The 27899-nt window shown below is 39.0% G+C and overlaps 1 protein-coding gene across 1 annotated transcript; it reads left to right on the top strand.

Annotated features, from left to right (window-relative positions):
• On the top strand, positions 1-26388 carry hecw2a (HECT, C2 and WW domain containing E3 ubiquitin protein ligase 2a). Its single transcript, XM_055216425.2, has 30 exons — positions 1-488; positions 5363-6131; positions 6699-6806; positions 7000-7094; positions 9166-9235; positions 9362-9531; positions 9744-9886; positions 10495-10595; positions 10803-11539; positions 11666-11975; positions 12333-12425; positions 12580-12730; positions 13101-13204; positions 13295-13419; positions 15019-15204; positions 15550-15684; positions 15772-15874; positions 15956-16052; positions 17828-17911; positions 18273-18361; positions 18746-18866; positions 20484-20597; positions 20786-20938; positions 21022-21120; positions 21419-21548; positions 21993-22139; positions 22213-22327; positions 22792-22877; positions 25048-25160; positions 25317-26388. Exons 2-30 carry the CDS (start codon positions 5825-5827, stop codon positions 25426-25428), a joined length of 4398 nt encoding a protein of 1465 aa, XP_055072400.1. The 5' UTR covers positions 1-488; positions 5363-5824; the 3' UTR covers positions 25429-26388.
• Positions 26389-27899: the final 1511 nt, after the last annotated feature.

Raw genomic sequence — 27899 nt, forward strand, 5'->3', positions numbered from 1 at the left:
CAGGTATTTCCCAGCAGCACCAGTCCATCACTCTCACCGCCTCCAGCTCTGTTACTGGTGCTGCGGTCCGCTTTATAGCTGCGTTATAACCACCGTGTGCGCGTTATAAGTGCGGAGCTGCGTGCGCGCGCTGCGGGGAGAGAGAGAGACACGGACGAACCGAACCGGGCGGTCACGTCCACAGGGAAACCAACCGTCGTTGTCAGGTCTAATTACACCAGTCGTTGAAAAAAGCTGTCAGTGCCGTATAGCTTTGGAAGATTCGGGATTTTTTTCAGGATGCTCATCTATCAACCTGTGCAGCGGGGAAATATCCCGCAAGTCGTGATTTTGGGTTCGGGCTGGTGTTAAAAATCTCGCTTCAGTGGATGAAAAGGCCCTGATATATCGGCGCATCGCAGAAAGCAGGAAAGTGAGGAAATACCGATAAAATATCATAACCAACGCGCCACAGCACGCATTCGCCGTTCGGTGTTTTGATGCGCAAGGTAGGCTGTTACACAATGTGCTGTCACTGTGTGTGTTTTGATGCATGCTGACCAAACGTTGCTGTGTTGAAATGATGCATTTTAATGCATCCGCTAATTTAATTGGCATCTGACGCGTTTTAGTGTGGAAATCTCTTTTTATGCACAATAACAGAGTGGACTCAGGTTGAACAACGCATGAGATGGGGATGAGGGGTTTTGTGAATGCAGCAGGCTGATGTGATGTGGGAATACATGACGAAGGGAATTCCCTGCATTACACGATAGCGCTGCTGCATGCGTGCGTGCGTGCGTGCGTATCATATGCAGCGGTGCGGTCGCGTGGCGAGCCGTCGTGGTTTAACGAACGCTGCGTGCGCGCTGGGCTTCACCTGCGGATGCGGGATAGCACGGAGATGGAGAAAATCTCGATATGACGTAACACACACACATCTGCTGAGTAAATTTATTCATCATTTATTATTGACTGCATTGTGAGGCCGAATGTACTGAAATGAAATTGCGAGAGATTACGCATTTGCCATTTCTTTTATACGTATACTATGCAGTAAAGAAGAACAGGTGTGTTTGCAAGTGTTATGTGAAGATAATCTCTTGGCTGGGTTCTGAGCTGAGTAAACAGAACAAAAAGGCATTTAATGTAAAGTTATTTTGCTATTCTTACTGCAGTCCATTCAGCCATTCTCCAAACCTGTTTGCTCTCTGCAGGGTGGCGAAGGGCTGGAGCTTATGGAGCCTAGTGGGCATCTTGGCTCACAGGCTGGGTACACCCCTGGATAGATTGCTAACCCATTCTATCACATGGCACTCACAGACACACACATGCATTTACACACCTTTAACTTGATTTTATAAGTTATGTCAACTTTTCACAAGCCAAAACTTAAAATAGTAGGTTGAATTGACTTGCAAAACAAAGTTGTTTTAACTTCATTTTTTACAATGCAAAGACAAATTGCCCCAGTCATAAATTCATAATACTGCATTATAATTTGGCAGAGAGACAATGAGATTTTAAGGAAAGCAGGTTTTATTTTACCCTCTCTGACCAATAAATTAACATTTCTTTTATCCAGACACTTTAATCCAAAATAACTTTAAAATGAAAGAGCATTCAAATTTTTTTTATTATTTTGTAAGTTATTTTCAACCCAACATTAGGGAGAGATAACAACATTACATAGAGTTTTTTTAACAATATTAAACAGTTAAAAGTAATGTGTATGGTGAACAGTTGTGTTTTAGGTGTTGCGTAAAGGCTGCGGTGGACTCGGCAGATCAGAGTTTTTGACATTGAATTGTAAAATATAGGAAAACCCATATGATGGCCCAAAGCAACAACCCCTAAAGGAACAGTTAAACTCAAAATGCTTATACATGCAGTAAAATCACCCGAGATGCTAATGCATGAATGGAGCTTTAGTTAATCCCCATTAAAGCCCAAAGTGAAGCAAATTCTCTCCTGAAAACAGACATTGACAGCTTCAGTTGAAGCTTTACAAAAGGGATTCCTCTGGGTAACTCCTCTTCACTTTTGATCTTAAGCGCAAAGAAGGGCAGTTGTGTGTAGCTGGATATTTGTCCCCTGAGCGTGTATTGTTTTAATGTGTGTGTCAGCTTCTTTGCCATCCTCCGTGCCGTGCCAGCTGCCCAAGGTGCCCGTTTTGTCAAGAAGCAAACACTGCAGTAACCTCTGCTGGTGCACAGAGGGGTTCTTGTAGTGGCAAGCACACACACAGCATTATAGGTGAACAGAGCTCATTTACTATTTAATGGGCTGTAAGATCAGGTGACATGCTTATGCAAACACTGCAGAAACCTCTCCGCTGACGTCACCACACACACATGCGTGCTCACCTAAGCATTTTTTTTCAAACATGCGTTTTTGTTCTGCAGTGTAAGATTTCTAATTTGAAAATGTTGCAAATAAGTACACATACATATTGCGGACACTGTGATCCACATTATAGGGTGTGTTACAGAGTATTATCAAATACGCCATAGTATGTGTAAATACTCTGCATGTAAATGATTTAGGAGTTTAGATATGGTTTGTATATAGAGTGCAGTCACAGTGTATGATGACAATATGTATTTTTAACAGTTTATAAAGCAGTTTTAATTTTTTATGGTATATAATTTGCCAAATATTTACATTTTGGATTTATAAGGTTGCTGTCCGTGTGATTCATAAGGTATAACACACTATGTAAAGAGTGAGAGAGGTAATGTGGAGCGCTTGAGCAGGTTGAAGAACATAAGATGCTGCTGAGCACAACGAAATTAAATCCACTGATCCCTCCACAGGTCTGTGTTTACCTGAGGTGCCTTTGAAACTGGATACCTGCTGTGTGCTCATAAGAGTGGGGGTCAGTGACAACACATTACATTTTGCAGAATAAGTGAATATTATGTAAAGTTAATATAGATCGTTACATAAAGGTTTTGTCTAGAGACAATTCAAATTAGCCACGATCCTTCAGTTGTTGCTTGTTTTGTTTTTTTTTTACGAAAATCGAGTGTGGTCACAGAGTACCTGGTTTGGATGGAGGGATTTTGTATTTATTTATGCCATTCCAGCATTTATGGCTATTCATCCTGTTGGGAAGGGGTATTTTGAGGCTAGGATTGTTTGTTCAGTGATAGATAGAGATATGCTATAAAGTTTACCTGAACAAATGTGTTCTGCGTATTCCCATTTGTGTACATGGCAAAATTTGGATTATCATCAGTTTCATGCAGTGTGCCCACCTCAAAAGGATGTTTTAGCATAATCTGAGCTTTAGAAACAAAGTTATGGTACAGTTGTTCTGAAGTATAATTGTTGGTCAGAAATATGTTGTTTAATTGTGATTTCAGCACGTGATTTTAGAGATATTCCCCATTCAAGTAGATAGGACTACTTGCATGACTGAAATAATTGCCAGAAGATGTTGCAAACACACAAAAAGTGAAAGTATGATTCATTAAAAAATTATTTTAATTGGTTTATTTAAAATTAATTTATTTTCAGATTAAATGTTCTCACTTTAAGTGAAAAATCTAAGCCTACATTATTTAATTGTTACCAACTGAGGTCGTTTTTTCACCTTACATTTTTTTTTAAAAAAATAAGTGTAACCAATTGAAGAAATTAGTTTTGAACTTTCACTTGTTATAGTGCATGGCCATATTTTTGGACTTTGCTTCCACCCACAATATGTAAAGTGTTTTGAGTGTTTGTTAAAAAATATAAATATATGATTATTAATAATATTTGAATAGACTGAAGAAAGCTGCTTGCTTAAAGGGACACTCCACTTTTTTTGAAATTAGGCTAATTTTCTAGCTCCCCTAGAGTTCAAAATTTGATTTTTACCGTTTTGAAATCCATTCAGCTGATCTCCGCGTCTGGCTGTACCACTTTTAGCATAGCTTAGCGTAATCCATTGAATCAGATTAGACCATTAGCATTGCGCTCAAAAATAATCAAAGGGTATATGATATATAATGATATTACACAGTGCCCGAAAATAGTCCCCTGCTATTAAAAGTAACAAAGGGGACTATTTTCGGGAGCTGCATAATATCATTATGCCTGCTGCAGCCATTTTATGCCAGCAAAATCCTTGATTCTTAAGCCCGATTTATAGTCGTGCGTAAGTTCTACACGGTAGCTACGGCTATCTGTAGCCTGTGCGTAACTCTGCGTAGCCTGACGTGCACCTCGCAAAAATTTTAACAGCGCGTCAGATCTACGCGGACCGCAAGTGTTGTGATTGGTCCACCAGAACCCCTCCCGTCAGGTAAAAAAACTGCGTCATATGTATTTCCGTTTGTGACGTTGAAAACAAAGATGAGCCAAGTTGAGGAGTGATTTAACTCAAACTGCATCAAAAGTCGTTGTTTATTTACTTCCATCATTGCTGGTCTTCTTAAATTATACACAACAAGTTGCTGTTTCTTCTTCGTTTGTGGGTTAACTTGCTAAGCTTCTTCTTCTTTGACGTTCGCGCTGCTACTGTGGTTACACGCGTGGATACTGCCTACCAGCGGTCTGCGCGTGTGTTTGCACGTCGGCGACGACGCAAAAGTATATATGAAAACCGACGTGGATCCTACGCCGTCGCGGCTACGCCATAGGACCTACGCATAACTATAACGAGCTCTTTACTATGGGTTTACACCAGATGCGAGTTCAGCGATTTGCGTGAGTAGATTACATACAAAGTCAATGCAAAGACACGATCAGACGAGTCCTCGCGTGGGGTGATGCGAGTGACGCGATATGGGCGCCGCGTTTGCCGCGAAAACACACGCTGTTCGCCTCAGACCGTCTTTGCCCAAGTTGAAAATATTCAACTCGAGTGAAAAATTCGCATGACACAAAGTTAAATCCAGCAAGTAATCTAGAGCGAACAACGCAATGCAATTGCACGCTTTGCGTTTGGTGTAAACACACAGTTACGCCAGAATGAGAGTATAGTTCCTAGCCACACTGGCCTGGAAAATCACTTTTTCTGTCATTCTTAGTACACGATGTAACTACAGAAGAGTCAAGTTTTAAAAAGGAAAAATATTGAAACTGCAATGCTAATGGTTAAATCAGATTCTATGGATTCTGCTAAGCTATGCTAAAAATGGTACCGCCAGACCCGGAGATCAGCTGAATAGATTTTAAAACAGTAAAAATCAAATGTTTACCTCTATAGCTGGAAAATGAGCCTATTTTCAAAAAAAGTAGAAGGTCCCTTAAGTTTTTTGAAATGCATGCAAAAATACTAACCTTTCTCTTTCTTTGTTCCTTTCTGTATCTCTCTGTCTGTCTTTCTGTCTCTCTCTTTTATCTCCATCATTTTTTATATTTTTCCAAACTCCCCAAATCCTTTTCCTAGGTTCTAAAGCCTCATAGTGTGTGGTATTTGAATTAAAGTTATATTCATCTTCATTGTGTATTTATAGACAGATCGTTTTGACAGTATCCTCTTGGGAGGACTGGGATTGTGTTTGCTAACCGAAACCTAGTGGGCAATCAATAAAAATAACTCAGCTTTAAGATTCATTAAAGATTAATTAAATACCTTATTCTCAAATCGTTGAGGTCAATAGCCATTTTCAAAGAGTTCTTTCAGAGAGATACACCCAGTCTTTTACAGGTCACTTCAAGTGTAAGCCAGGATTCTTCCTGCATTGGTTTCTGTGCTGTAAACCTCTGAGCTCTAGATAAGGTCAGGATTCGAACCCTACTTCCAAACCTGCCCAATCCATAGCTGTGATCCCATACATTTGCAACCATTCGCCCCTCTCTTGCCACAGCAGTTCTCCCATCCAGGCCCCGCTCCAACCAGGCGCCAAGCATGGCGCCCCAGGGGCGGGATCACCTGGTCACACGGGAGTCTGCAGCTCGTAGACGAAGCCCAAATGTCCGTCACACGCTCAGCCCTGAGAATCTAAGAAGCTTAACTGAGCGCGGCGGGGCCGAGCAGGCTGGAGTGGGACTCCTCAGAGCCAACAGTGACACGGACCTGGTCAGTTCTCAAGGGCGTTCATCCCTCACAGCATCTACTTTGGAATTCACCATGGGCCGGGGACAGAACTTGGTCATCTCATGGGATATCAAGGAGGAGGTGGATGCTACAGACTGGATTGGGCTGTATCACATAGGTAAGAGGTTATTATAAAGTGGGTCATTTGGGAAGGGAGGTACAGTAGAAGTACTTTGTTTCATACCCGCTTAATGTGCAGACAAAAAGATGTGTGGGGTGATTTTGTCTAAAAAATGTGAAAGGTGTATACCCCATGCCCTTCAGTTTCCCTCTTTAAAGACTAAGATATCAATCATTGCTGTCATGTAAAAATATGACCCCAAAGCAAAGCGATACATCTGGGCACAAAGCCACTGGCCATCGACTTGGAAACCAGCAGAACTTTATTACCTGCACAGGGTAAATTTCAACAACTAAGCAGATCTTCAGTAATGGCTTTAATCTAACGTGTCTCACATTTAATCGTTAGTAGTCTACCAATGCTGTGCAATGTCATCCACTGTAGATTCGGTATTGCCAGTGAAATTTATCATCATTTTAGACCACTGGTCTGCTAATTGGGTTTATGTCACAGATTTGCCACCTAAGTAAAAAGCGTGTTGACAAACAGCTGTTAGAAACGCAAGCACATGCAAACACACACATAGGTATTAATAATGTACTTTATGATTTCCCATTTTTCTAGATGAAACTTGTCCATCAAACATGTGGGATTGCAAGAATCGTGGAGTTAATGGTTCACAGTGTGGTCAGATTGTCTGGAGACTGGAGGCAGGGTCGTACTTCCAGGAACGTAAGTGACGCGGTGACAAACAGTTGTCCTTCTACTTTGTGGGATCATATAATGTATCAGTGGGTTTCAAATTCTTTGCACTCAGACTCATCCTAAAATATTGCATATTTTAAATATGAAGTCTGTTTGTTGTTCTTACAACAAGTGATGTTCCGATTTGTTATGACGTCACTTTTCTGCTTATCTCTTCTAGCTGAGACAAGGATCTGTTTTAAGTACTACCATGGTGTGAGTGGTGCATTGAGAGCCACAACTCCCTGTATCACAGTCAAGAACCCTAGAGCTTTGGTCAGTTTGTGTATCAACGCTAGATGTTATTATACATTTTATATTTACATTTATACATTTGCCAGACAGTTTTATCCAAATCGACTTTCAGTGCATTCAACCCATACATTTTTAAATTGCTATGTGTGTTCTTGGGAATTGAACCCATGACCTTTGTACTACTAACACAATGCAGAATTATACAGAAATTGTACAGAATTACTGCATTTGATATTTTATACTCTTATACAAGTAATATTTATTCAGTAATAGTGACACTTAGTACTAGTAGCATAGTATACACTCACCTAAAGGATTATTAGGAACACCTGTTCAATTTCTGATTAATGCAATTATCTAATCAACCAATCACATGGCAGTTGCTTCAATGCATTTAGGGGTGTGGTCTTGGTCAAGACAATCTCCTGAACTCCAAGCTGAATGTCAGAATGGGAAAGAAAGGTGATTTTAGCATTTTTTAGCATGTGAAGAGGGAAAAACATCCAGTATGCGGCAGTCCTGTGAGCGAAAATTACTTGTTGATGCTAGAGGTCAGAGGAGAATGGGCCGACTGATTCAAGCTGATAGAAGAGCAACTTTGACTGAAATAACCACTCGTTACAACCGAGGTATGCAGCAAAGCATTTGTGAAGCCACAACACGCACAACCCTGAGGCAGATGGGCTACAACAGCAGAAGACCCCACAGGGTACCACTCATCTCCACTACAAATAGGAAAAAGAGGCTACAATTTGCACAAGCTCGCCAAAATTAGACAGTTGAAGTCTCGATTTCTTTTGAGGCATTCAGATTGTAGAGTCAGAATTTGGCGTAAACAGAATGAGAACATGTATCCATCATGCCTTGTTACCACTGTGCAGGCTGGTGGTGGTGGTGTAATTGTGTGGGGGTTGTTTTCTTGGCACACTTTAGGCCCCTTAGTCCCAATTGGGTATTGTTTAAATGCCACAGCCTACCTGAGCATTGTTTCTGACCATGTCCATCCCTTTATGACCACCATGTACCCATCCTCTGATGGCTACTTCCAGCAGGATAATGCACCATGTCACAAAGCTCGAATCATTTCAAATTGGTTTCTTGAACATGACAATGAGTTCACTGTACTAAAATGGCCCACACAGTCACCAGATCTCAACCCAATAGAGCATCCCTGGATGTGGATCCCACAAATCTCCATCAACTGCAAGATTCAATGCTTTCAGCACCTTGTTGAATCAATGCCACGTAGAATTAAGGCAGTTCTGAAGGCGAAAGAGGGTCAAACACAGTATTAGTATGGTGTTCCTAATAATCCTTTATGTGAGTGTACATACTCCAATTGCATTGTATGGTATGCTATTCTAAGCATAACTTATGTCACATTTATTTAAAACTTTTAAGAAATTTAAATTGTATTAATAAAAGCTCACAATTTCTGTATAATATTGGCTATGTTTCCCAGCAGGTGATTCTGTATAATGTAGCTGTCTTGTTCACGAAAGGCTAAAGGCTAGTGCATCTTTGGTAAAGGTTACATAGTACATAAGGTGTCAAGTGCTAAATGTCTACTGCCTCACATCTTTGTGGTTGGGGGTCTGACATTTTTCATGTTGCCATAAGTGCCATCCATTTATCATGTTATTTGATGGATGATTCTCTGTATGTGCATCCAGGCTATTAGGAACAGCAGGGGTTGTCCTTCATGAAGCGTTCAGTTCCAACTGTAACATGCTGAGCAAAATAATAATACTTTTAAAGGGACTGTTCCTTGTGTTTGTGAGCACACTTGATGAATAAAGCTCATTCTGATTCTGATTATTTTATTAACATCAGTAGTTTCATTGTGCTTCTCTATAGCTTAGTGGCATAGCATTGCGTTAGCAGTGCAAAAGTTCAAGGGTTCAGTCCCAGTAAACACACTGTCCCGGTAATATATATATTGTTTCACAAGAAAGAAAGAAATGTATAATTTTTCTTTTATCTTTTAGATCAGAGTGAACTCTTTTAGATTAGTATGGCACTAAGCCTGTGTTAAAAACCCAATATTTTTAGGTGTATAGGATGTAGCCAATAATATCAGTGTATGTTTTAGGCTGATGGTCAAGGTGACGGACAACAGACCTCAGACAGCAGTCGAAAACTGGTCAGCTTTACTTTGTCAGGTAATATGTGTGTGTGTAACAAACAATGAGAAAATGGGATAATTTAATAATTTGTAGTAAAATAAAATTTTATAATTTTGTTCTTCGTCATACATTTATTAGGTTTTTCTCTATGTTTCGTGATAGATATTCGTGCTGTGGGGCTGAAGAAGGGAATGTTTTTCAATCCAGACCCTTATCTAAAGATGAGTATCCATCCAGGCAAGAGAAGCTGCTTTCCGACCTTTTCCCATCATGGCCAGGAGAGAAGATCTGGCATCACGACAAACACTACTAACCCCATTTGGCATGGAGAGGTGATGCGCGCACAATTTCTGTAAAGAGAAACAAACACGCTAAATATATAAAACAAAAAAAAAGACAAACTAAGCCATAGATACATTTATAAGTAAATATGGACACACACACAAGTCTAAACTTTAAACAAATAAATATTCAGATGCAATTGAAACCATGATGCTGATGTCACAGTTAGTCTAACTCTTTCTCTCTCTGTCTCTCCATGTAGAAACATACTTTTGTGGCTCTTATGACAGATGTCTTAGTAGTAGAAGTTAAGGATAAGTTTGCTAAAAGTCGACCGATTATTAAGCGCTTTCTGGGTCAGCTGAACATGCCGGTACAGATGCTGCTGGAGAAACACGCATCAGGGTGAGTCTCGTGAGTCTTGACTGGTTGTTACCATAATACATTTTTATATTGATAGACTGAACACAATGTGCCTTATTCATGAAATGAGGAGAATTTTACTTTTACTATTTTGAAATGCATTATTGTCCCATTGAATTGAATGCAGTAATTTACAAAAAAAGATTTACAAATAATCTCCCCTATCACGTTTAAAACTAGAGCTGGGAGTGTGTGTGCTGTGTGTAATTATTATGCACATATAAATACACACACAAACTTTAGTTTTTCTTTTAAAGCTGCAATCCATAACGGTATTTTTGGATAAAAATAAACACAATTTAGCTATTGAGCAAGCACATAATAAACAGTGTTTAAAACTGTCTCCTTACCTTACCACAATACCCAATGGTAAACTTATAATAATGATTCATAATTTGAGCTGTCAGGTATGATTTTGTGGTAAATGTCACTAGACATCATCATACACAATGTTATGTAACCTGTAATTTTAGGTTTCAAACCGAGATGGCGACAGAGACAAACTTGCAGCTTTAATATTTTAGATGGAACACTAATATTAGTTGTAATATAATTCATCAATGACTTTGCATGATTATATGTGATTACAGGAACCAATCACTGAGCTTCTCTTTGTGCCGACGGTTGCCCACTGATCATGTGAGCGGCCAAATGCACTTTAAGGTTGATGTTACATCTATGGGCCCAGATGGTGAGATGACTCACAAACATACCCATACACATACATGTTGGTTCAACCAATAGCTATAACAGAGCTACCAAAAGACCTCAGAGGATGGAGGGTCAACAATTTTCAATAATGTTCTCTATAAAGTCAGCTTTTGAAATTTTGTAATCTTCCACTTGTAATATGACAAAAGCAGTTTTACAATAACTTGTATTAACTTCTCATCAATAGACATTTCCCCAGAGACGATTCTTGGGGCAGCAGCTCTCAATGGAGCTCCAGGAACCCCTTCAGATGACGAAGACCTACCCCACCCTCTCCCGGTCCAGTCAGCGGATCCTTCCCCCACAGGCTCCCAGGCTTCTCATAGAAACGGGGAAGGAAGCAGCATACCCTCTCCAGACACAGAGATCTATGGTGCCACCCTGGACGACGAGGGCCCTTCTTCACCTGACCTGCTTCAAGGTTCTTTCAGCGAACAGCTTGATGCCATTGAGGCCCCTAAAAGGCCAGGAGAGAGGCCTCTTGGGGCAGCATCTCCTAAATTGCACTCCAGCTTTCCTACACATACTCGCCTTAGCGCCATGCTACACATTGACTCAGATGAAGATGAGGAGAGGTCCGGCGCTACGGAGGCCACATCGGTAACATTTAACGGTTACCCAAAGACTCTACTGCCAGGGAAAATGAAAGTACCTGTGCCTAAAGGAACTATAGGGAAACCTCCAGGAGAGGCTGGGTCGAAGTGTGAAAATGTTGAAACTGAGGTGGCTGCTGAGATGGAGGTAATGCCGAGTTCAGTGGCCCCTGAGGTAGAAACCGCCAGCTTGCTGGAGAAGCATGTGGAGGAGGAAGTGGAGGTAGAAGAGGAGGAAGAAGGGTTGGCACCCAGTGAGGAGCTGGCAACCGAAGTCGATATCTCCTCAATGGCATCTGACAGCTGTGTGGTCCCAGAATCTGCTTCTCAGGTCAGTTGATGATTAACTGAGATTGAAATAGTGTAAAGGAAAGATTCTTTTACTAAACGTGAGAAGTTAAATGTTAATCAAAGTAGACAGAAAGGAAGACCATGATTTTGTAATGATCTTTCACAGGAAGCAGAACAGGGAGCTGAGGCAGCCATTGATCCAGGAGGAGATGATCTTTCAGATGACCCGCCCACAACTTATGAGGTTGCTGAGACTGTTGAGGAGACTCCTCCAACCAATGAGATAGAGAGGGGTGTGCCACAACCAACCATTGAAGAGGAAGAATGTGAAGATGTGACTGAGGACACAATGTCCAGAAGGTGGAGTCTGGAGGCGACTGCAGGTGTGTCACAGGAGGACGAGGAAGAGGAGCTAATGCATTCAGGGGATGGAGAATCTGTGGATTCTGAGACTTTCGTTACAGAGACAGAATCAGGTTGACCGGGGTTTTCTTATCTAACTCATACTATGACTTACACTCTTACGGTTGATGGTACCCATTGACTTCCATAGTAGGCAAAACAAATACTATGGAAGTCGGTGGGTACTGTCAACTCCTTATCATCATTTATGGTTGTTACATAAAATACATTAAACATTTGTCTTAACTTATAGTGTGTGTTTGGGGTGGGACTGTCTATCTGATTAGTGACAGATGTTGGGAGTGTTCAGGAAACCAAAAACTGAAGTGATACGATTTTAGTAACAAAAATGACACACTTAACCTATAAGCAGTCACCAGTGCCCTTAATGTGTTACACTGGCCTTCTGTTACTGTTAAAATGTTATGCAGGTGTCCCTCAGATAAATGGAGATGTTCACTCTCTGCCCTCCATAAGACAGGACATCCACAGATACCAGCGTGTGGACGAGCCCCTACCTCCCAGTGAGTGTGTGTATGTGTTTCTGTACGTTTGCATGTGCTTTTGTGTTGTTTACATGTGTTTCTATGTAATTATGTCAAATAGATTTGGAAATATAAAACATTAGTCAAGCACTATAACACTGCCTGTGCTCATTTTCCTATTCACTTCTCTCAGACTGGGAGGCTCGCATTGACAGTCATGGCCGTATTTTCTTTGTGGATCATGTGAATCGCACAACGACCTGGCAGAGACCCACAGACCCACCTGCTCCTCAAGGTCTCACCCGTTCCAGCTCCATACAGCAGATGGAGCAACTCAACCGCAGGTTTGAGCTCAAAATGATTTCAGAAATACAGTAATGTCAAGCTTTGAACAATTAACATCTTTGCTCTTTACCTAAATATAAATATAAGATGCATTAAAAATTTTGCATGTATGCATGTTTCATGGGTGTGTTTTGAGTATAAACTGAAGCTCACCTTTTAAAAGGATTCAAGGAGGCTTGGCAAAAATTACAACACCCATGCCAAGTTTATAAAGACTACAAAATATTACCACAAAATATTACTTTACATAAAAAACACAATCAGAATTAAGAAAACTTTTCAATATGTAAATGTAGTTTTCTGAATGTAGGAAAGAAAAGACTGAACCTTACTGAATATGTAACGTATATTGGATTATCTCTCTTACAGGTATCAGAGCATTCGTAGGACAATGACCAGTGAAAGATCTGAGGAGCAAAGAGTGGAGGAACCGTCTCCTGATGAAACAGACATGTTACCTAACTCTATCTCTGGTAACTCTGAAAATTGTATTGCTCAAAAGTTGTTTTATATAGCTTAATATACTTAATATAGTTTACGTTTCTGTGCCTGTTCTAATGTAGAATTTCGGAGGGACGGCTTTGCGGGTCAAGCAAGCGCACGCTCTCGTCTAGCTTTGCTGCTTCAGTCACCCGGTGCAAAGTTCCTCTCCAGTCCCGACTTCTTTTCTGTACTGCATTCAAATCCTGTGAGTCAAAGCACTCAAACACAAATATCAGTGCCTACACACACACACACACACACACACACACACACACACACACACACACACCTGACACTGAGTGAGCAATAATGATTAAAATGACTGATCAAAAATGACAAAAATTATACACTCACATAAAAGGATTATTAGGAACACCTATTCAATTTCTCATTAATGCAATTATCTAATCAACCAATCACATGGCAGTTGTTTAATGTATTTAGGGGTGTGGTCCTGGTCAAGAAAATCTCCTGAACTCCAAACTGAATGTCAGAATGGGTAAGAAAGGTGATTTAAGCTATTTTGAGCGTGGCATTGTTGTTGTTGGCAGACGGGCCGGTCTGAGTATTTCACAATCTGCTCAGTTACTTGGATTTTTACGCACAACGATTTCTAGGGTTTACAAAGAATTGTGTGAAAAGGGAAAATCATCCAGTATGCGGCAGTCCTGTTGTTGAAAATACCTTGTTGATGCTAGAGGTAAGAGGAGAATAGGCTGACTAATTCAAGCTGATAGAAGAGCAACTTTGACTGAAATAACCACTCGTTACAACTGAGGTATGCAGCAAAGCATTTGTGAAGCCACAACACGCACAACCTTGAGGCGGATGGGCTACAACATCAGAAGACCCCAACGGGTACCACTCAAATAGGAAAAAGAGGCTACAATTTGCACAAGCTCACCAAAATTGCACAGTTGAAGACTGGAAATATGTTGCCTGGTCTGATGAGTCTCGATTTCTGTTGAGACATTCAGATGGTAGAGTCAGAATTTGGCACAGAATGAGAACATGGATCCATCATGCCTTGTTACCCCTGTGCGGGCTGCTGGTGGTGGTGTAATGGTGTGTGGGATGTTTTCTTGGCACACGTTATGCCCCTTAGTGCCAATTGGGCATCGTTTAAATGCCACGGCCTACCTGAGCATTGTTTCTGACCATGTCCATCCCTTTATGACCACCATGTACCCATCCTCTGATGGCTACTTCCAGCAGGATAATGCACCATGTCACAAAACTTTCAGCACCTTGTTGAATCAATGCCACGTAGAATTAAGGCAGTTCTGAAGGCAAAAGGGGGTCAAACACAGTATTAGTATGGTGTTCCTAATAATCCTTTAGGTGAGTATACATTACATATACACTACCGGTCAAAAGTTTTAAACACTTTTAAACACTCGTTTTTTATTTATATATTTTTTCACAATAGAATAATAATAAAAGAAATTAGTCTTTTTACTTCATTCTGCTTAAAAACACTCAAGATGTGTTTAGTGCCAAGAGAGGTCACACTAAACACCAACGATTGTGCACAGTACTGCATATTTTTGTCTATAAATGTAATTTCAACCATTTAACCATACACCTTTAGATTCAACTATTTTTAAGATCATTGTTAAAATTTCAGTCAAGTGTTTCAAAACTTGTAACTGGTAGTGTACATACATGGCTACTTGCCATATTAATAAGTACATAAAAATTTAAAATACAATAAAAATGATCTGAAAACAAGAATATGCAGTAAAAATAATGAATTACTTTTCATTTGAAAAAATATCCTTAAGATCGTTTTGTTTTTTTGCAGAGTGCCTATCGTATGTTCACAAGTAACACATGTCTGAAGCACATGATCAGTAAGGTTCGGCGGGACGCCCAGCACTTCGAACGTTACCAGCACAACCGAGACCTTGTCAATTTCCTCAATTTGTTTTCCAACAAGCAGCTGGAGCTGCCACGGGGCTGGGAGATGAAACATGACCAAACTGGCAAGGTGTGAATTTGTGTTTGCTTTCATCTCCCTCTGGAACGGTGCACCTGTTCTGTCTTAGTGGCCGTTTACAAATGAAGCTGCTTAGTTGAATTATTTGCCATAAAAATGCAATTGTCATGGTGCAAGACCATAAAAGATAGACAGCCTCTATCAAGTTCCTGTTTACATAGACTAACAATTAAAAGCTAGCACAATTTACTGTATGGTTAATGCAGTTGTGTACGGGCGCTTAGACACATATGTTCTTTATACATGTCCATCTGTTATGTTATCTATTCTCATAAGCCGATGTTTTATGTAAAGATTCCTGCTTAGACTGTCCTTGTCTATGTGTTTGTCCATCAGCCTTTCTTCGTAGACCACAACTGTCGTGCCACAACGTTTATTGACCCGCGGCTGCCCCTACAGAACTCTCGATCTAGCGGCCTGTTGGCTTACAGACAGCACCTGTCCCGCCAGCGCAGCCACAGCACAGGAGACGTGAGTACTGACCCATCAGAACTATATACTGTGTCAATATTACTGTTTGTGTTTCTTTCATCCATTAATAAGCCACTTATGTTTCAGGTTGCTGATGAGTCTCGCTCTCCAAGCCCACCTGTCCAGGGCCGGTCATCCAATAACTTTGGTGGTTCAAGGAACACTCAGTACCAAGACTTGGTACCAGTTGGTGAGTGTTATGCCCATAATAACAGTGTGCACATGCTATTATATCAGCACGCGAACACATTAAAATATCTTGTTTTTACAGCCTACAATGAGAAGATTGTCGCATTTCTACGACAACCCAACATTTTTGAGATTCTGCAGGAGAGACAACCAGAGCTTGTCAGAAATCACTCGCTCAGGTGTGTTTACCGACAATGTTACTTATTACAAACATATATTCAATATATTCGACATATATTAAATTAAAATGCACAATCCTGTATTAAAAATGAATGACGCAAAAGATAATTAAAAACCCCTTAAGTGGCGCTGTCCCGTGAGTGGGACACCTGAGTTCACTTCAATATTTTGCATGTTAATTTTTATCTATCACTACAAACTATGTATTATTGGAAAGATCTAAGCCTCTAGAATACATATTTTGTTTAGGGAAAGTAATTAATTCATTTATGAAGAAAGTGTGCCAGCGGGACGCCTACGTTTACTTTAGTGTTTTGCATGTGAATTCTTATCCAATCATGACAAACTATATATCGTTTGAAAGCTCTAAGAGAGTAGATTTCATTTAACATCAACATTTTGGTAAAGGAATGAAATAGTGAGAGCCATTTTCTAAAATGCCACGGGTCCACAGGTAGGCCCACGTTGTTGTTATATATTTGTTACACTAATACCCTATAACAAACCTAAAAATCTTGACAAATTATATATAATTAGAAAGCTCTCAGAAGGTAGTTTTCATATTTTAGGTCATCTGATGATAGAAATAATGTAGTGACAATTTTTGTTACGTGACCTCCTCCCCATAGGAATGCATATTAATCAGTGGCGGCCAGTGACTTCTTTTTTCAAGGGCGCTCGATGCAAAGTTTATCACAACATGTATGTAGCCCGCCATGTGTGTGGTTCCTTTTATGTGTTCTGCGCTTTGAGAGATCCTGTGTGCATCACGTGTCCCGCCAAAATAAATGCCCGCTGCACATGCGTCAAAACCGTTTATTATAAAAGTGTCTCGCATAATCTCATGCATAATCAAAGTTTAATGTTAAGAAAATGTGTTGCGTCTCTTTTATCATAAACGGTTTTGAAGTGTGTGCAGCAGGTACTTACTTTGACAAAACACGTGATGCACACAGGATCTCTCGACACGCAGGACACATATTTTGGAAAAGGGAACCTCGGATGAGGAGTCACGAGCCGCCACTGATATTAATTATTATTTATTCATCACACTATATCCTTTTATAAATCTTTAAAAAAATTCACAAACTATATATCATTGGACAGCTCTAGAATGTAGTTTTCATTTTTTAAAAACTTTTTGCATTAGTAATAATGCAGTGACAGTAATTTATTAATTTGTGACATAAGTATGCAGCAAACTGTTGACACCTAGTGGCCGTTGTTGGTAAAAAAGTGTGACACACACCAAATTTTTTGTGATTTTAATTTGAAATTTGGGTCACAACTACTTGAGACATATGGCTTTGCATTATTACTTTTGCAAAATATTTAATTTTTTATAATTTTATTTATAAATTAATGTTATTGAATAATGTTTATTTCTTAAAATAAATTTAAACTGCTATAAAACATTTTTATTTAAGATTTTCCCCTCCAGACACTTATACATCAAATTTTCACTCCCCCCACTCAAAAGAGATTTGCGCCACTTAAGGGTTTAAGTTTTGTGCAGTGTTTACAATACAAAACAGACCTTAAATACTATGTGAGAAGTTATGGCAACCTGATCTCATGGTAAATTTGACTATTTTATGAAGTGGCAGTTTCGCATAACATTATTTGATGTGAATAATACAAAAATGTATGATTACCACCTTGCAAAATAGTTACAAATTGCCATGAGATTCTGTTGGTTATGCTACATCTATTTCTACATTTTGCATTATAATAGCTCAATGCTAAATACTTGTCAATCATGTCTTTGTTTTAGAGAAAAAGTTCAGTTTATTCGTAATGAAGGAGCAACTGGGTTGGCCCGCTTGTCTAGTGATGCAGACCTAGTTATGTTACTCAGGTAAGTGTTGTGTGTGTGTGTCTTACACATCCTATTTAATTACAGCTGTTTACCTGCCTGTTTCCCTTTCCCTGTGATGTCATGCATGCAATAACTGGGTGTGTATGTCAAGTATATAATGAAAACTAAAACTAAATTGAAACATACTTAAAGAAAAATTATATAAAACTACATGACCAATAAATAACTTTAGTTTATACATTACATTTAAAACCTTTTCAACCCACCTTTATAAAAACACGTAGACAGAAAACAAACAAAAATGATCATCCGAGCAGTGAATGTGTGCTATGGTCTGATTCTGTACACATAACTAAGGTCAGAATACACACAGTTGTTACACAACCCTCTTTCCTTGCAGCCTGTTTGAAGAGGAAGTGATGTCGTATGTGCCACCCAATGCCTTGCTGCTATCCAGCTACTGTCATGCCTCCCCACAGAACTCCCCTGGTGAGAGGTCACATGACCCTGACTCACATCCTAGTAACTCCTTCCAATGTCCTCGTACCCATCATTTCCTATCGTGTCCTCTATTACAAGACCTATAATCGGCCAATAAAAGTAATGAATCTGCAGGTGTCTTTGACTTCTTGTGGCACTGCTCAGATTGATTGGTGTATAACATCAAAGTACCACAAGAGCGATTTGAAAGCTGTCATACGTTGATCGGTCTGTGCAGCACTGCATGAAGTCAAACACACCTTGTATGTTTATCTCATCATGCATGTGTTTTAAAAGAATTCTTCCGAAGGTGATATTATGCAACTAAATGAAGAGATTTTCATTTCCAAGTGATATTTCTTTTCCGGTTACTTACAACTTTATTGTTCACAGGAACTCCAAGAGCAAATGCTCGAGCCCCTGCACCCTACAAGCGTGATTTTGAGGCCAAATTAAGAAACTTTTACCGCAAACTGGAGACCAAGGGCTACGGGCAAGGGCCAGGAAAAGTGAAGTAAGTTCTGTCTTAAGAAAAAAAATAAGATGTTGTGTAAAAATCTTGTTGGTCCTGGAATAGCATTTCTATAAATTAACAAAAATTTAAAGGGACACTTCACTTTTTTGAAAATATGTTCATTTTCCAGCTCCCCTAGAGTTAAACATTTGACTTTTACCGTTTTGGAAGCCATTTAGCCGATTTCCAGGTCTGGTGGTACCACTTTTAGCATAGCTTAGCACAATCCATTGAATCTGATTAGACCATTAGCATCACACTAAAAAGTAACCAAAGGGTTTAGATATTTTATCGATTTAAAACTTGACTTTTCTATAGTTACATTGTTTACTAAGACCGACAGAAAATTAAAAGTTACGCTGATATGGCGAGGAACTATACTCTTATTTTGGCGTAATAATCAAGGACGTCGCTGCCATACCATGATATTACGCAGCAACCAAAAATAGTCCCCTTGGTAACTTTCAATAGCAGGGGACTATTTTTTGGCACTGCGTAATATCACGACGCCTGCTGCAGCCATGTTACAGCAGCAAAGTCCTTGATTATTACACCGGAATGAGAGTATAGTTCCTTGTCATATCAGCCTAGAAAATCTTTTAATTTTCCATCGATCTTAGTACACAAAGTAACTACAGAAAAGTCAAGTTTTAAATAAGAAAAATATCCAAACATTTTTTGGTTATTTTTAAAGGGATGCTAAATGGTCTAATCAGATTCAATGGATTATGCTAAGCTAAACTAAAAGTGGTACCGCCAGACCCGGAGATCGGCTAGAGTGGCCATTCGTGCCAGTTCCGCCGGACACGTCCCGAACATGTTTTCGGGTTCGTTCTCCGGAAGTCGCGCCGGTCGACCGCACACGTCATCAAGGTTTAATATTTCAGGTTTAATTTCAGAAAAGCAACCGTCACATTTCAAGGTAAGAATGAAACTACAATGATTATATGTCTTAAAAGAAATAAATCTTAATTTTCTAATGTATTTTAACTGAAATGTGAGAACCTCGATGACGTATGTGGCTGAGCAACTTCCGGAGAACGCACCCGAAAACATGTTTGGGACGTGTCCGGCGGAACTGGCACGAATGGCCACACTAAGATCGTCTGAATGGATTCCAAAACAGAAAACTCTAGGGAAACTGGAAAATTAGCATATTTTAAAAAAGTGTCCCTTTAAGGTTTGGTTTAGGGTAAATGGTTGGGGACCTGCAAAACCCTTTCTATCAGGCTAACATTTCTCCCTGGCATTAGGTGTTGGTTACGGTTTTATAGAAATTTCTTTCAGGAACTGTGTCCTGTCAGAAATAATGATCAAAAAATGGTTCCTAGTTGTCACTTGGGCAGTACCATTTCAAAAGACATACGTACCTTTGCACCTAAACAGTACATATTAGTTGGTACCTGTTTACATATTTGCACCCAAAGAGTACATATTAGGAGGGAACTGCCCCAGTGACAGCTTGGGACCATTTTCTGACCTGGCTTTTTCTGACAGTGTACAAATAATATCATGTAATATTATTCAAGTAAAGGCAAATTATATATTATTTACATTTAACACATATAAAAGAACATTTTACAGAGGTCACATTTTCTGCTATGTGATTTTGTTTAGGTTGATCATTAGGAGAGATCATCTGCTGGAAGATGCTTTCAACCAGATCATGTGCTATTCTCGCAAAGACCTCCAGAAGAGCAAACTATATGTTAGCTTCGTTGGAGAAGAAGGGTTGGTATACTTAATATTTAACAAAATACAGTCATTTCAGTGTACTCTAGAATTTAAATAGCTTTTCTCTGTAAATTAAGATACTTTATTACAGTAGTCCGATCAACTTAAATGCCATTATTGAAAGTATTCTTGACATTTGGTAAACAAAATAAAATTTGCAATTTTGTTATTCTTTTTTTTTCCAGATTGGATTATAGTGGTCCATCCAGAGAGTTCTTCTTCCTGGTTTCCCGTGAGCTCTTTAATCCATACTATGGACTGTTCGAATACTCAGCTAATGACACTTACACTGTGCAGATCAGCCCCATGTCAGCCTTTGTGGACAACCATCATGAGTGGTACTGAACCAATAAATACATAGAATAACTGGTAAATTGAATATACTAAGATGATTATTAAGCTACAATCATGTGTTGCTCAGGTTTCGATTCAGTGGACGAATACTGGGTCTTGCTTTAATTCATCAGTATCTATTGGATGCGTTCTTCACTCGACCCTTCTACAAAGGTCTTCTTCGCATGTGAGTTTTTTATTTAAATGCTTCAATGATTCGTGTTTACTTCATCAAAGCAGCTACCTCCAGGGGCGTGTGTGGTTACTTTAGCTTTTTTGTTTCTTGACTCAACAAGTCTAAACTCTTGATTAGAATTCCAGTCATTGCTATCAAATTGTTTTTCATGTGTTATAGTCCTAAGGGTGCTTGTACATGTTCCTACATGTGCCTCTGAAATTGTCGTTTGTGAACTTGTCACATAATAAATGACATGCATTTTGTTGTGTAATAAGCAGTCACCTCAACTGTGATTTTGTCTTTGCAGCCCTTGTGATCTAAGTGACCTGGAGTTTCTGGATGAGGAGTTTCATCAGAGTCTGCAGTGGATGAAGGACAATGATATTGAGGATATGCTGGACCTTACCTTTACGGTTAATGAAGAAGTATTTGGACAGGTCCGAATCTCTGATATGCACGTTTCAGTGTGTTTTGGGTGATGTTTCAGTAGCTTATGAGGTGAACCTTAACTTCACTTTGAATTTTATGAGTACCTGCAAAAGCCAAACTCTGTTGTCAGTTAGTTGTATAGCCTTGAGAAAGTGACTTCTCTGTCCTTGAAATTAGCACCAGCAGACTTCGTCTTTCTACCAGATATCTCCAAATTTGCTGTTCCTACAATCTTAGGTGGCTTTGTGACTATTTAGCGGAGTAAACTCAGAACACCTTAGCAAGCTGATACAGGCCCATCCATCAGAACAACTTCATTGTGCAACTTTTGCATATACAAACACCAATCACATATTCTTTAAAAACTTAAAAATGTAGATTAATGACTGCTCATCGTAAAATTCTGCACATTGAGTATGAATTCGAAGTTTGTCTGTCTCTCTTTATGGCAGATTACAGAGCGTGAGCTGAAGCCAGGCGGGTCTGGCATCCCTGTGTCAGACAAGAACAAGAAGGAATATATTGAACGCATGGTGAAATGGAGGATTGAGAGGGGTGTGGCCCAGCAGACAGAGAGTCTTGTTCGAGGATTCTATGAGGTATGATGCCATCTGGCTCTATGACCTTTTTTAATTTAACTCTTGATGATCTAAATCCCATGTGGATGCACAGGTGGTGGATGTCCGACTTGTCTCCGTCTTTGATGCCCGAGAGCTGGAGTTGGTTATTGCTGGGACAGCAGAGATTGACCTGTCAGACTGGAGAAGCAATACAGAATACAGAGGAGGTATTTCAAATTAACCAGATTCCAGTGTTAGTTTATGATCTGCTTTCACTCCAGTGACATTGGGGTTAGAGGCTCTTAAAAATAAAGGCGTTTCTTGATGCCATAGAAGAAACATTTTTGGCTGAATGGTTCCATAAAGAAACTTTAACATCTGAAGAACCTTTTTGTTTCAATTAAGGTTCTTCGAAGTGAAAAAGGTATAAAAGGAATGGTCATTTTAAGAGCCTATGACTAAATGGTTCTTTTAGGAACCTAAAATGGTTCTTCTGTGGCATCGCTGTGAAAAACCTTTTGGGCACCTTTATTTTTAAGAGTTTAGTTGGCGTTTCATTCTTGCTTTATGGATAATCTGACGTTTTTATACAATTCACATCATATGAATTCATACGAAATCGTAACCATGGAAGCAAATACTTTTCCTATCTTTCCCTTTCTATATCACTTTTTCTTATCTGTCTTTTAAGGTTACCATGACAACCACATAGTGATTCGATGGTTCTGGGCTGCAGTGGAACGTTTCAATAATGAACAAAGGCTACGACTTCTTCAGGTACATTCAGATCAGAAACATTAACAAATTTTATGTTTTCTAAAAATGCATTAATATTCATTTCTATAGACTGTTTCAGCGGCAACAACATAAATAAATGGCTTTTGTTCTACCAAGCTTAAAGGAATAGTCCATTTTCTTAAGGGAAAAATCCAGATTGTTTACTCACCACCATGTCATCCAAAATGTTGATGTCTTTCTTTGTTCAGTCCAGAAGAAATTATGTTTTTGAGGAAAACATTGCAGGATTTTTCTCATTTTAATGGACTTTAATGGACACCAACACTTAACGGTTTTTTTCAACGGAGTATCGGGGGACTCGATCCCAGACGAGGCGTAGGGGTCTGGTCTAGCGAAGCGATTGTCATTTTTGACAGGAAAAATAAAAAATATGCACTTTTAAACTACAACTTCTCATATTCCTCCGGACCTGAAAGCGTCAGCGTGACCTCACGCAATACGTCAAGAGGTCACAGAGGACGAACGCGAAACCCAGCCCCAGTATTTACAAGTGTGTTGAAAGTGGACCGTTCCGACGTTGTTGTATGTTGAATGATACTAATTAATGTCTTTGTGTCAGTTTATTGTTTAAAATGGTCCGCAAATGTGCGTTTTATATATGTAGCGCGTGACCTCCCTACGTCACTGTGCATTTACGTTAGGTCGCGCTGGACCGGACCTAGACGAGAGGTTGTGGTTTTAAAGTGCATATTTTTTATTTTTTTTGTCAAAAATGACAATCATTTCGCTAGATAAGACCCTTATGCCTCGTTTGGGATCGTTTAGAGTCCTTTGAAACTCCGTTGAAAAAAACTGTTACGTGTTGAGTTAAGTGTTAAGTGTTGGTGTCCATTAAGTCCATTAAAATGAGAAAAATCCTGCAATGTTTTCCTCAAAAAACATAATTTCTTCTGGACTGAACAAAGAAAGACATCAACATTTTGGGTGACATGGTGGTGAGTGAATGATCTGGATTTTTCTTTTGAGAAAATGGACTGTTCCTTTTACTTCTGGTAGACAAAGGATCAATATTAACAGAGGCCCTCTAGAGTAGATTATTTCTGATAACAAATAAAATAAATAACCAGTAAGTTACCCTCAGTTCAAATCATAGCTAAAGCATATCAACTACTACACTGAGCTAACGTGCTTTTTAAAATTAATGTATTCAATGTTAGCTACAGATCCTTGAATTCTTACCTGGCTACCAAACCTTCCCCGGCTCGCCGTCTTCACTCAAAACATATATTTTCAACAAGTTATTTATTCCAGAGGTCAGTTCATCCACTGGCCAGACCGATAAACAAACACAGACCGGAAGTTAAAGAGCACCTATTGTCCGATTCACGTTTTTACATTTCCTTTGGTGTGTAAGTGTGTATTAGTACATGTTTACGATATGCAAAAGGTACACACCCCAAAGTAAACGATGACGCGATTAATCGTCTCAAACGTAAATCTGTTTTCTTGGACTACAACAAACACACGGATTGTAGGCAACAGTTTACTTCCTGGTATTGGTGATGTTGTAAAGACTGACATTGTCATAATTCCTCCCGCTTTGGACTCACAGCCTGTAAGTTAACTCCTGTTAGCATTGCATTATGAGCAAATCTTTCAAACATGGTAAGGAGCTTCACATTTCCGGCTAACGTCAGAGGCCAATCACAACATACATATTAGCTGGCCAATCAGAGACACAGAGCTTTTCAAATCTGTACGTTTCAGGAAAAGGGTGAAATCTGGAGCTACAAAAAATACCGTATGTGGAAAGTAATGCGTTTAAACCACGCTAAAATATTGTATTATACCTAATAAAAATATAACATTGTTTTTTAGCAATGAAATGGTGCACTTTAACAGACGTGTTAACGTGGCAATGGGTGTGCATCCAAAGAAACCGTACAGTATATAATTAAAGTTATATTTGGAATATTTTTGAGGTGCTTGCTTATAGTAACTCGAGGAGCAAAGCAGGAAATAAGGAATCTCATGGTTTAGGCTAAAATACCCTGGCAGCAACATAGCAATTCAGAGCCTTTTAGAAACCACATAGCACACAACCTATAAGCTTAGTGTGCTCAGAAAGAGCAACAACAATGTAGTTGTAATCCCTGTCTAATTTCTGCAAACCAAAGTCAGTGAAATTAGCCTTTGTGCTTTTCTTCAGTTTGTTACAGGCACTTCCAGTGTTCCCTATGAAGGCTTTGCCTCTCTGCGGGGCAGTAATGGCCCACGTCGATTCAGCGTGGAGAAATGGGGCAAGGTCACCTCTCTCCCACGGTATTTCTGAGATTAGCTCTTTTTATGTACAGTGTCCTGTCGTGGCATTTAAATGATATCCAAAATATATTACTAATTGTAATATAAAGTGAGGAAATTTAAAAGGAGCATTGTGCTTCATCCTGTGTACATGTTGTGTTTTTATTTTTTACGTAGGGCTCACACCTGCTTCAACCGTCTGGATCTTCCTCCCTACCCCTCCTTTTCTATGCTTTATGAAAAGATGGTCACTGCTGTGGAGGAGACCAGCACATTTGGTCTGGAGTGAGCTCCCGTCATAGCAAAAGTGCTACTGAATATTTTTTCCAGTTCACCACAACCTGGCTCCCCATGCAGCCATTTGCTTCCACCTTGTGTCATCCTCACACTTCTATTGGTGAAAGTCTACACATCTGGAATATATGCCATCAAATGACTTACTGGAGAAGTGCCAACTCCTGATCCTTACGTTATGAACTTAGTACTGAATGCCAACTGTGATAATTGTATTTTAATCCACACAATGAAAGACTTACATACATAGTCACAGACATCAGAGCTGGAGTCTTGATCATTTAGCTATAGAGATGGTCGTAGATTATGGACTTATCAAAATAAGTGCATTTGATTTAAATTTGAAAAAGAGACTGTGGTCCTGACAAAACTGTGTTCCTAAAAGTCCAAAGAGAGGCTAATTTACAGTAATCTAGTCACTTTGATGTAGGCGGTTTTATGTCTTCACATTTTCAGGGACATCCCTATGATGATTAATGCTGCAGTTATTTGTCACGGTTAGTTTTTTAGTCGAGATGGACTTTTATATGGTTCCATTTTTGGAGGTTTAACTGCTGAGAAGGATTTCTACTTGGGGTTTTGGTTTTAAAGGGTCTTATTCAGAGTTTGGCTATAGGTTCTGGGTTGAAAGGATATTGATCTTGACTGCAGCTCTGAAACCACATCAACTTAATTTTGTCCAGAATAACAAGCAAATGAAATGCACACGAAAACACTTAAACAGCATGCATACCCTCTTACTGTGATCCTTGCACCAAATGTAGTAATGATAGCATAGAAACTAAAGATATGGACTAGTAACCCAAAGGCCCTGGGTTCAAACTTTGGGAAGGAACTAGAGTTCATGTATCAACATTTTGCCTTTAAGCAAGGCATTTATCCCAAGTTCCAGAGTGATTGTAAATGTATCCTAAATGACTTTGGTTAGAAAGCTTTTTGGTGTCTAACAACAAAACACTAACAAATATCAATACTCTACACTACTTTGTACCACACATATTTTTAATCCACCTTTCAACCTGCTTCTCTTATGCACAAAAATACTTAAAACAACAACTGTGAATGTAGAAACACTAATCACCATGTGCAATGTGTGCAAGTTTAACAATATGTACATGAAGGAGGTATAATAAGACTTTAAGAGCTTTAATAATAGGGAGAACATTGTGGTGACAGACACAAACAGTGGCCTTGAAATTATATTTATTAAACTGGGTATGGTTAGGCAAGTCCAGAGCATTAACCAGGGATGCGGTAGTTACACTATTAGGGTGATTCTCACGAAAACTTGTTTTTAAAAATGTCAAGCATGAAAATGTAAAAATTGCTTAAATTTACTTTTTTTCCCACCAGACATTGAAAAACAAAGTCTGGAGTAAATGGTAACATTAATTTAAAAACTTTTACTTATCATTTAACACTTTTTGTAACATAATTTAAAAAATTAGTCCTAAAAAATCTCATTACCGCAACAGTCAGAAAACATCAACACTGACATATTTTCAAAATGACATGACAAACCTGAAAGAACATAATTTGGAGATTGTGCACATGCATTTAAAATCAAAGTATTATGCTTCTATTAATTAAATTAACATTTAATAAGCATCCGTTGCGGTAATGATAATCAAAATGTCGTGTAAGCATTCTGACAAGACAATATTTCAAATTAACTGTAAAAAAATTATCTTACCTGGTAGCCATCTTGAAGCAACTGGTCCATGTGCTTGGTCACTCAAAATCAAACTTAACTTAAAATTCTGTATGTGTGCAGACTGTTCTCAAAAAGTGTTGCGGAGGATGAGAACATCAGGCATGGACACATCATTTTCCTAATTTTTCTTCATTATTATTATACATGAATATTCAGTAAATATTTTTTCTGTCATCTAAAGTAGTCTAGCAAAACACCCATTTATTTTTTTCTTAATATTTTTGTGTTAATTTGATTAAATTACAACATAACGCATGTTCAAACACAGCCGGACACATTGCGGTAATGAGAATTTCAGCAGAAAATGAGATAAAATTTCCAATTATAAATTCTTATGTTGAAATCACACATTGTGCAAGGTAGAACACAGTATTGTGTTAATTCTGATGCTTTTTAATGTTACTATATTACACATTTTAAAGCTAAAATCATTAGTGCCATGGCGTTTCAATGGTTTCGTGAGAATCACCCATTAATTGTGTAACTTGCTGGTAAACAAGTATAGCAAATTTTTCTTCTGCTATGGCAAAACAAAGGACAGTCAAAGAAAAGAGAAATAGATGAAAAATAAGATTGCTTACACTTGCACAAGTTGAATGAAGTGTTTCAGAAATATCTCTTCATAACATAATAAGGAAACAATCTGTCACCAGGAATTGTCTATTATCAAATCACAGATCGCTAAATGTTTAATGACGATGATTCATGTTTAGTTCTTCATTTATGGGTGACAAGTTGAACACCTGGTTTAC

Source organism: Misgurnus anguillicaudatus, chromosome 17 (genome assembly GCF_027580225.2).
Source record: "Misgurnus anguillicaudatus chromosome 17, ASM2758022v2, whole genome shotgun sequence".
NCBI lineage: Eukaryota > Metazoa > Chordata > Actinopteri > Cypriniformes > Cobitidae > Misgurnus > Misgurnus anguillicaudatus.